The 12,067-nt window shown below is 28.0% G+C and overlaps 1 protein-coding gene across 1 annotated transcript in view; it reads right to left on the reverse strand.

The window, feature by feature from the left end:
* The window catches only part of LOC130663444 (probable myosin light chain kinase DDB_G0279831), a 51,623-nt gene extending 40,086 nt beyond the window's left edge, over positions 1 to 11,537 (reverse strand). Inside the window, exons 1-2 of the mRNA XM_057462680.1 lie at positions 11,388 to 11,537; positions 4,401 to 5,259 (exon numbers count right to left, since the gene is read on the reverse strand). Of these exons, the coding sequence (XP_057318663.1) occupies positions 4,401 to 4,434 (34 nt within the window). The 5' untranslated portion in view covers positions 4,435 to 5,259; positions 11,388 to 11,537. The remainder of the gene's footprint in view (positions 1 to 4,400; positions 5,260 to 11,387) is intronic.
* Positions 11,538 to 12,067: the final 530 nt, after the last annotated feature.

A 12,067-nucleotide genomic window follows, 5' to 3' on the forward strand; every position in this document is an offset into this window, starting at 1 on the left:
ACAGGGGTTTATTGCAAATAGATAATTATACACTGTAAAAAAAAACCGGGGTAAGTCCAAGCGGTATAGGTGTTAAAATTTTTGGTGTTCAATTTCAACATCGAAAGCGGTGTTAAAATAACACAGCCGCCGGTGTAAATATTCTTTACTGGTGTTAAAATATTATACTTTGTGAATATTTTTACTTACTCGATTATTACAGTTAAAGTGTTTTTATTAATTAGTTAAATTATTGATGATTGAAATTGTGGGTGGAAAATTGTGTAATTTTTAAATAAAATACGTATAACATAAATTGAAATTTCCTCCAGATAAAATTCATTAAATTTTTATATTTTTTTATAAGTAGAGGATGGAAGGGCAAAATGGACCCTGGGGAAAAATGCCCCCCCCCCCCCAAATTTTTAACATGAAAGGGTAACATCGGCTGCCTAGACTTTGAAAACCTACGAATATTTTTTAGCCAAACGGGTTCCTAAAATTTTTTTAACAGAAATGATTAAAGAATTATGATAAGAGGCAAACTAGGTCACGAGTTCAACAGCATTACTAACTAAAATTCAATTTTTCGAATTAATCGAATAGTAATCCAACAGAAAACTTTGAATTAAGGTATTTTGAGGTCCAAATCTTCACTATCAACTCTTTTTTATACTAAATACATAGCAAAAAGTTTCAAAACATAAAACAAGCGAGAAACATACATTGAGTTTTGTTGGGGGCCCGTTTTACCCAACTTTTTAGGATTTTTTAATTTTGATAGACACAGCAAATTAACACCAAAAACTCAGTAGAAGGAAAAAAAAGTGAAACAAGCTGGAAAACTCACATCATAAAATTTTTTGAGAGGGCCCATTTTGCCCCACATTTTTTAATTTTTTATTTTTAATGAACAGAACAAATCAAGGTCAAATACTTGGCAAGGGAGTCAAAAAAAGTAAAACAACTTAAAAAATCTGAGGATTTGAAAATTTTTTTCTTAAGGGGCCCATTTTGCCCCCCCCCCCCCCCCCCCCCCCTTCCCCTATTACATTTTTTTTTTCTAATTTCTATTCGTGGAATTTTTTTTCACACTGATCTAACACTGTCAAATTACACCATCTACACCGGTGTTATTACATTTTAACACCGCGTAGTGTTAAATTGCGTCCATTTTTAACACCGTTCTCTTTACAGTGTATGAGCATATATATAATATTGCATGTTTAATTCTGTTAATAATTTATGGTATATTTTGACACAGTAAAGGATAATCCTTTAGTGGTTACAAAGTGTCTTCAAAGGCGCTTAAATAAAGCAAATGGAAGTTCTGTTACTTGTACATTTAGTATCTATACTAAACTCCTTAACCTACGGTACATATAGTATCAATGTTATCTATATGACTCTAGGGGGTGTGCGGGGTCTGACAAGGGCCAATGGTTAGGTATCTTTGTGTACTACTATTCACATGAACAAGCGAGTTCGCACGAATTGTAGGTGGAAACCGGTCATGAACATAGAGAACACAGACCATAAATCGACTACCGTAATTAGCAATACGACAAATAAAAATAATGATAATAATAATAGTAATGACAAAAAAAAACAATAGGAAAAAAATAGCCAATTGAATAGAGGGATATAAAAATATAGAAAAAAAATATTTTTTTTCAAATATCACAGGCTTATAACGGATGACTGTTATCTATAGACTTTCAAAGTGAATTGTACGATTGATCTTCATGTATTGTCTCTACGATCCGGAGTGTAATTTCCTGAGGCCTCTCAACATTGTGTCAATTCATCTGTATGTTTTCAACATCGATTGGTTATCAACTGTATTCATATATTTATAGATAGTTATTTTTCATTTTTAAATTGACGGATTTTTATGTCAAAAAAATGCTTCATGTTCTTTTTTAATAAATAAAAATTTCCTCTCTTTGCTAAATAAATAATATAAATTAAAAAAAAAAGAATCGATTCATAAAAATATATGATATTGAATTGAACTGTTATTATGATTTAATCTCTAAAAAACGAGTGTATCATTTTATGGGTTTATCAATATTTATTTTTTACGTTATAGAACAGTTTTTATTGTAATTGACGGCTGTACTAGAGTATAAAAATTCAATAAATAAAAGAAATTAATTAATTGACCAAAATGATTTTATTCTTTTTTGGCCGAACCCGTTCAAATGATTCACACGTAATTTCATATTTTAAGTATCAAAAATGTTGGAATTTTGAAATTTAAATTTTCTTTGGAGTATTTTTAATTTTGTTTTTGTAAATATTAAAATAAAGTAATAGATTTATTGATAAATCAGAAATATTACAATGTAATATAATAACAATAGTTATTTTTTCGAGTAGATTTTAATAAAATTTTTTTAGAAATTATTGAAACGAATAGTATAATTTTCAAGAATATCGAGCTACCTCACGGTTACCTACAATTTTTAAGTTATTTTTACTATAGAATTCTCTGTCTGCATAACATTCAATAAAAATAATTCAAATTATTTGGCCATATCTTCCCGCAATGAAAATTAAAAATGTCAAAGTATAGAGACTTACACTGTAAAAAATTTGCGGAGTGAACGCGGATTAAATCCGGAGTGACTGCGTAGCGGATAACTGTTTATTTATTTAATCTCCTTGATGGAGTGAAATTGACTCCAAAAGGAAGTTTACTTTAATATTAAAACTCTGGATCGGAGTGAGTTCAGATTGAAAGAAAATCTACATCGTTCCAGAAATCACTCCTCTGAAAAGGCAAGCTTCCTATTTATTATGTGGAGTGATTTTTTTAACTCTGGCCCGGGTCAAAAAAATAACTTGATTTTGACCTTCTTGACTTAATTAACTTGATTTTGACTGCTATAATTTTTTTGACTTGAATATCACTTTTTTAACTTAGAAATTTAAGTCATCTAAGTAAAATTCAAGACAACGAATCTTTAATTTGACTTGGTTGGCGTAAATGGGTACTAAGTAAGACAACTTACACGGAAAGAATTTTTCTTTAAAAAATACCGTTAAATTCACTGTAATCGTGGGACATAATGCGACGCTTTTATTTATTACCATTTTTGAAATAAAAATTACGAAAAAATTTATTTATTTTGTGGTAGACTTCATAAAATTCACCGAAAACCGATTAAAATTTACAGTAGACTACGGTAAAATTTGTTGAAAAAAGTTAAAAGAAAAACCGTCTATAAAGCACACCTGCGCTTTCGCGCTTGAGGTGTGCAATTATCTCACTTACCGACAAATGATTAGGTCGTGCCATTCGTCCCACGATTACCGTGAATATAACGGTAATATTTAAAGAAAAATTCTTTCAGTGTAGTCAAAAGCAAGTCAAAACCAAATGTGTTTTCATATTTTAAGATACGAAAATTCATTCGGTTTTGACTTGCTTTTGACTGAGTTGTCTTACTTAGTACCCATTTACGCCAATTAAGTCAAATTAAAGTCACCTTGTCTTGAATTTTACTTAGTTGGCTTAAATTTTTAAGTTAAAAAAGTTATATTCAAGTCAAACGAATTATAGCAGTCAAAATTAAGTTAATTAAGTCAAAAACAAGTCAAATAAGTCAGTCAAGTTAAAGTCAAGTTATTTTTTTGACTCGGGGGAACTCCGTCACTCGGACGGAGTGAATTCAGATTTAAATGAAATCCGAATCACTTCGAATTCACTTCCGATGTATTGACTTTAGTCGGTCTTTTAATACTTGACATTTCATCAGATGTCAACGTTTTGAAGTTTTAAGAAGCCATTCCAACAATTTTTAAGATTATTTCGTAGTATCTGTATGTTAATATTCCATATTTCTCGAACGGATTGACCGATTGAGACTGGATTAGTTCCATTTGAAAGAATTCATCGAAGCAAGATGACCCGTTTTATAGATTTTTCCGGATTTATTATCCAAAAACAGTCAAATTTAATTTTACAGATAATTAGAACTAATCATAAAGGCCAATTTAAATAAATTCTATTTAATTAGCCATGATTGCATTATGTTCATAATTAAAAAAAAAAGTTATCGAAATAAATGAACTCTCGAATTTGTGTAATGAAAATAGTTATAGACTGTAAAGAAATAAATTTTAATAGTTAAAATCTTTTTCATTATTTTTCAGCCCAACTAAAGTTATATCGTTTCTGAAAACATCGAAAAAGTTTCAAACTCATTTTTCTTTGAAAATGGATAAAAATGGCTAAAAAGAAATGGGGGCTAAAAACTTTATACTATTGATATATTACACTTTCAGTGTACAATTATCGATAAAAATATAAATATAGTAGAAAGGTCAGAGAAAATAAAATAATAATAATGTTTAAAAAAAGTAATGAAAGTATATTAAATTTTCTTTTTATTTTTATATATTTTTCAACTCACCTTCTACGGTCGTCATGTTATCTCCAAGTTTCATCTTGCCGTTGGAATAACTCGTATTACCGATCCAATTTAAATCTCTTCGGTTTCCAATGTGCACCGATATATATACGTAATATGTATAGTTACGAAACTAGTTCACACTTTACTTGACTCCACCACGTACTAGTGAATGGTCAATTTTCACATTCAGTGTTTTCTTCTGATTTACGATCAGTTTTTTTTTTCTTTATCGTGCGAGAATTATTAAATTTTTAAATTTAGTAACATTGATCGTGTCACATAACAGTATGGAAAAGTTATATTTTTAAAATTAACTTTGCTACATATTTTTAGTATTAATAATTAAATTTAAGAGGAACATAAAATAATAAACGAATTTTTGTAGATAATAAATTGAATGTAATTCGTTGCTGATGATGTAATAAGCTCTTTGATGTATAAATTTATTTTTATTATTTACCATGGGTATTAATATAAATTTATTCAAATTTCACAAGTCGATATTCTATGACCCAGTATTCTCTTTGTCTTTTTACAGCAAAACTAGTTATTAATTTTATTAAGCCCGAGTGCTGTACTGTCGATTTTTTATATTTAAAATTTTATTTTTCCTCTTTTTTATCTGACAACACTTTGTGGCAATGGTTTAAATTATTTAATTAATCAATTTTTCACGTTCAATTAGTGAAATATTTATGAAAAATCAATATCGTTCTGTGTAATTTTTATTTTTTATAAATCAATTGAACTATTTTTTTCTTCTTTTTCTTCCATCGTCACCCACTCGCTGTTCTTTTGTCACGTCTTTTTCCGATCTCACGGTACCTTCAATAAATTTCGCAGCTGGATAATCTTTGAACTGTAAAATAAAAAAAATTCATAAATCTTACAATTCATTATAAAAAATTTGCGCCTTCAATTAGTTTAATAGTATATTTATTAATGAATCAAAAGTTGTCAATGAGTATTGGTATATAAAAATCCTATAAGAATATTAATACAAAATACAAATGAAACCGAGAGTGGAATTGAAATTAATTAATTATTTGGTATTCAAGTGGTATTTCATTTAATTGTGAGCTTAAAAAAACTACACCTGTAAGCATGAATTGTAGTTAAATTTTGCAAACTCACGTTAAAACATACATGTTCAACAAATGTTTGATGTATTAAAGCATCTGGGTAAACGACGTGCCCTACATACGGTGTAGTATCATGTTATATTTATGCAACTATTCATATTTATGTCCGTATGCATTATTCTCATAAACGACCATAATTAATCATAACAATTGTCAGAAGAGTTTATTAAATCATTAATGTGATTGTTTCGAAAATGTGATATATAATGTATACAAGTATACATTGTGCAAAGAATATGCCGTACTTAACAAACAATTTTAGTTATATTTATTCAAACGCATGTAAAAATTAAAGATTTGCAGAAAAGATAAATTATTGGTTTCAACTACATCAGAAAAGTTCTCAGAATATAAATCTGATGATGTCTTGAGATCAAACTACAGTTAAATTATTTCAAAAGTTGTTCGAAAAATAAGATTTCGACAAAAAATTATTTCATTTGATATTTATAACTTGCAAACTGCCAATCAAAACGATTACAAAAATTGATTTGACTTTTTTTACTAAATCCTAGAAGTTGTACAAGACAGATCTGATTAGATTTTGGAGTCGATCGGTCGAGTAGTTTACAAGGTATACGAAAAATAAAAATAAAAAAAATTTTTATGATATTATCGGAACCATCCCTATGATAGTATGGGTACAATTCCTATACCATTATGGGAACTGTTCTCATAATGCATAGCAAAAGTTCCCATAATTTTCGTTCTGTGTATGAGAGAAAGGTTCAAAAAAACTTTTTTTTAACAATTATAATTTTTGATATCCTCCAATACATATTCAATAGTTAAATTTTCAGGACTAGCTCGCAATATCAACCGTTCGTTAAAGTTTTTAGTTGCATTTTATAATTAAATTTGCAGTTGATACATTATATAGATAAACGAAGTATATAGTTTTGTAATGACTTTAATCGATAATGTAAAAAGTGAGAGCACGAGCTAAAATAAAAATAGACATTGTGCTTATTCTACTATGCATTTGTTGTCAATATTTTTTTTTTTTTTATTTTAGATCTGCCTACGCATTACATGCATAGTACTATTAACAATGACAAAAAGAACTCTGCGCGCTCAAGTTTGCGCAGCAATTTAATATCGACCATTTAGATGGATAAATTTTAAGTTTAATTGTTAGAAATGTTTGAGAATTTTAATTTTAGTACGTCGACTATAAATAAACGATATATATCTTCGCGTTTGAAGGTTTTATTTTTATTGACTATCGGCATATATATATGCGATGTAAAAGCATAAAAAATATTATTTGTTAATACTAGTATATACTGTAACTTAAATCAAATTCTCGTACCGTAAATTAAATTATGTAGTGCAATACTAAAGTTTATAAATATGTTATAAACACATGTGCTCTGAGGGTACTCCGAGTACGTAACTTAATTTAAATAATCTCTCGATACAAAATTTATATCATGATAAAATAAAAATTTTTTAGCTGATAAATTTTATAACTTAATATTAAAAATGAATAAGTAAAGAATATTAAATATAGTGGAGTAATTGATTTTATGAACAAAAAAAGTAAATAACAATAATTTTATTTTTAAAAATATTTGTTTTTATAAAAAAATTCGTGTATATTAAATTTTATTTTATACTTGAAAAACGGAAGCTTTACAAAGTCAAAGGAAAATGAATTTTACTTTTTTATTAATATCATTTTTTTTATTTTTTATTTGAAAGACCATTAATATTAAATTGTTTTATTATTTTTATGAATAAAATGTATAATTAAATTCAAGTACTTGATACTGACATAATTTTGATTATCTCATTAACGATTTTCGAAGTAATTTTAAAAAAATTTATCAACAAAAATAATATTAAAGCTGAAAGAAAAAAAAAGCGGAGGTACTCAAGGTTTCATCCACCAGCGTATAAATATGCTAAGCTTCACGAATCGTTTAGACACTTTGTGTAAACTTTTTTCATATTCTGGATGACTGGAGATAAGTCAAAAAATTTTGATGGGCTGTAACCAACTCAAGAAACTAAAAAGACAATAAGAAAAGATGATCGATCAACTATCATATTAAAAAAAATAATAATCATGACATTATATCTAAAAAAACTGGAAAACGGTTGACGCTGTAGACCAGCCCTAAAACTTCCCGCTATTTTCAAGCTCGGAGAGTTTGAAAACATTATTATGAATACATTTTTGAGCTCTTCGAGCTTCTATACTTATTAATGCTCCGGGTTTTTTGACTTGTTCGATAATTTTTATAACGAGAAGTTAAAAAAAAAGTAATTTACATTTTTGTTTACGATTATTGTTGATGAAACGCATAGATTCGGGCATACATAAATAAATAAAAGGAGTTTTGGATTGGATCATAACGTCGAAACGTGAAATATCCAAGGAAAGTTCAGAAAACAATATTTTTTTCAACGTTTTGTTGACGAAATTCCCTAAACAATGAATTATAAGGTGATTACATAAGCCTAGTTAGAATAATTTTTGAAACGTTTGGTCAATTACATTATGTGCTATCCAGGAAAAATAAAGTGAATTATTGTATTTGTAATTTTTTCGTAAACGATATCTTTCGGGCGGATTAACTATACACAGAGAAAAATAGAGACAAAAAACGTACGAATTTTTATTAGGCTGTTGACCAAACTTGAAACAGGAAGTTGAGTCGCCAAAAAATTATAATTGAGATGGTTCTTCTTCAACGATATATTTCGAATAAATCTACTGATTGAGATGGTTCTTGCGGTAATCAATGCGTGTTGTTAAGTTCTAAATTTAATAAGATTTTGAAATCGATTCATCGAATCGTTTCTGAGAAATTTCAAAAAACCTAAAAAAAAAAATTTAATTTTTTGCTAATTTTCTGAGTGTCTATTTGATCGAATGATTTGAAATTTCCAGGAAAGTTGATGACTGACAAGATCTTACGATTGCCGCAAAAACCACTGAAATCGGGTTATTCATTAAAAAGTTATAGAAAGCTTACAGACACCCACACGGGCAGACCGACGGACGCCCACCCGGAAGTACTCAGAATAGGTTCCTGGGACTTCAAAACGTCGAGATCTGATGAAAACTCATTTTAAAAAACCCAGGTAAAAACAAGAACTTGCCGAATTTTTTTAAAATCGTCGAATTTCACGGAGTGAAATGTCAAGAAAATATGCCTATGCAGCATAGTAATAATGACATTACTCTATGGTTTGTGTCACGCCGCTCTTATGTGACTGCTTATACAAACTTTAGAGTAATGTAGTTATTACTATGCTGCATAGGCATATTTACTTGACATTTCTCTCCGTGTTCTTTGCGGGAAGTTAAAAAAAAAAAAAAAACAATAAAATCAATTTCAAACTATGATTGATATGCAGACCTACAAATGATAAATTATTAAATAATCAAACGTGCATATCGAGCGTAACGTTTTGTCTTTGTCACTGATTGATTAATTTCTCTTCAGGTATACCAAAGTGTTCTTGACAGTCATCTATATATATATATATATATATATATATACCTTAATAAAAGCAGATTCAATTTCCTATTCGAGTTCGCTCGGTCTTATATCGACATAGCAAATAATTTCCGAGTATTAATTATCATCCATCTCCATATTTCCGTTACCAAAAAAGTTTTCATTTCTTATAATTATTACTTTTATCATAAAAAAATTTTATTTGCATAAATGCAAATTCTTTGAGTGTGTAATGAAATGCAAAATATATTGTATGCAAATGTGTATAGCGTGAGCATAAGTAGAAGTATTGCACACAATACAGTAGAGTGTATAGAAAAAATTGATTTATTTTCTTAGAGTGTATAAGTACTGAAACCACAATACTATAAATATAAATAAAACGTGAGTGTTGATTTCAAGCTCACTACAATTATCAATGAAATTACATTATGTGTCAGTTTATTGTACTCAAATAACGTAAACAACCCTTTAACACGAAACAGTATTTGAACCATAGTGATACATGCAACAACGATTGAAAATTAACATGGGTAAATATACATTAGGGTGAAGTGAAAAAGAAAAAAAAACAATGTTTTTTCTTCGTCTTGAGGTATATTTTATAGTGAATAAAAAATTTTAAAATTTACCTCAGAATATTGAAATGTACCAATAATTTAAAAATTTAAAAATTGGCGCCATTTATCGGACAGTTTTAAAATAATTAATTAAAACAAGCAACCTGCAGTCACTATGTAATTGCCCAAATATCACTACTAAATATATAAAATACGCAGAAAAAAAGGATTTCTTACCGCAAAAAATTTTAATTTGCACCAAGAAATTTTATGCATTATGAATTAAATACAAAAATTGTCTCGGGGCGAGAAAAGATTTTTTTGATCAAGAAATAATTCCTTGCACCAAGTAATTTTTTCTAGTTCTAAATAGATTTTTGTTTTCAATTCACAATGCAAAAAATTTCTTGGGGTAAGTAAAAATTTTCTTTAAGCGAGAAAAGATTTTTCGTGTCAATGAATCCTTTTTTTTTCTATGTTCACTTTTTTGGCTGAGAAGCTTCCAAAAACCAAAAGGGAGTATAAAAATCTGTCATTTTGGAATAAGTAACGCGATATAAATAAATAGCTATATATTCAGTGACATTCAGTCGTATTTAGTGACAGAATAATTGAAGTATTAATTTATTTAAAGAAAATAAATACGATCGTCTTTTTTCTCGCGTAATTTAAATGTAATTCGAATGATATAGATAAATATTTATCTCAATACTTAGCAATTAAAAAGAGTTTAAACTATGAAAAGGCACAAATTCAAGTCAAGACCTATTTAATGATACCACTTCAATAACATTAACTAATTCTATCATATAAATATGGCGGGAACAAAATTTTCCTTATTCTCTTAATAATATAGATTTTGTAAATATGGCAATGTTCATTTTAAAATTACTCCAGGGTAACATTAAATTGATAAATATTCCGTCTTTTTCTATAACTGGTATTTTTCTTTCTCTATTGGTTTTTTTACGATAAGTACAATATGAACAATGATAATTAATGAATAAGAATCTTGTTTCATTAATTAACTGCAATCGTTCATTATTTTTAGGCAAGATATGATTTGTATTTTTTAAAATTAGTCAAGACAAAAAAAATTTTGTTTTTTTTTTACACTACCCTAATACAAATATATATGAATAAATAAATATCAATAAATTATTAATATAAAATAAAATTCATAACTCAATGATAAAAAAAAACCCCGCTTATTATAATAATTAAAATGCGCATGCTTGAACTAAATACTCCCTCTACTTTTATCTCTTATAAAAGCTGCCGGCTCTGTTCTCAAGGCCAGTAAAATCAACCCTCTGCTCGTATTAAGAGAACCCGTGAGCCCCTCACCCAATTCGCACGTCGTTGTCGTAATCTCAAGATCACATCTTACCACATATGTTTTAACTATACCATAACATATAATTATCTTATTGTAAACAATATTATTAATAATTAATAATATATTAATAAATTATTGACAATATCTTATTATAATAATCTATACGTTATTAGACTATCACGTATAATTATGGTTCAAATTTCCCACCTGTAATTAATCACTCGACCGGCTAAAATAGCTTATCAACCAAAATTAATTGCCGATTAATTCACTTTATCATGATTATCGATACTCTAATTAAATTATCAAACGAACCAGCAGATCGTTATATTGTTCAAATATAAATATCAAAATTTTATTATCACATCGCGCATTAGCAGCATATAATTAATAAATAAAATGATTAAAAATTAATAAATAAATATAAAATTAAAAATAAAATACATTTGACACATTAACATATATATTTATACCGTGTCTTTGGATGGCACCGGGACTCCACGTTGACCCAACATTTTTTTCTCGCCATTATTTATTTATTGTTGTTGTTTTTTTTTTATTTTTATTTTTTTTATCTAAGACAACATTCAACTCAACCGTTACCGGTAAACTCCCACGGTCGACTAGTTCCTTACTGACACGGTGATTTCGTTTCATCCCCACCTACACCGATATTACTCGTCATTTTCCCCTTCTGTATATACCAACCTCCTCCACCGTCAACGCGACGTCGCTATGCCATTCTGACGGATTTACTTCCGTTTTATATATAATATATATACACTCCACTTTTTACTTTAGCGATGTATATATGTGTTATTATAATACCACTTCCGGATGATAATTTCTCATCTTAATCCCCGGCTTTATTAATTTTTTTTTTTTTTTTTTCATTCAGTTAATTCTTCAATCGACAAATAAATTATTCAAAGTTTAAATATAAATATATCTTTCCGATCGTCATAAAGTTATTTATGGCAAAAATTTTTCATGACGACAGAAAACATTTTTATTTGCTCTCGATTTATTAAAAAGAATTTCATGTTCGCTGTCAATACTACAAATAGAATTAAAATAAATATTTTTTTTATTTTAGCTTTCAAATATTAATGTCACCTATTTATATAAATATCAAGTGGTTATTAATTTATTT

This window comes from Microplitis mediator, chromosome 2 (genome assembly GCF_029852145.1).
Source record: "Microplitis mediator isolate UGA2020A chromosome 2, iyMicMedi2.1, whole genome shotgun sequence".
Taxonomy (NCBI): Eukaryota; Metazoa; Arthropoda; class Insecta; order Hymenoptera; family Braconidae; genus Microplitis; species Microplitis mediator.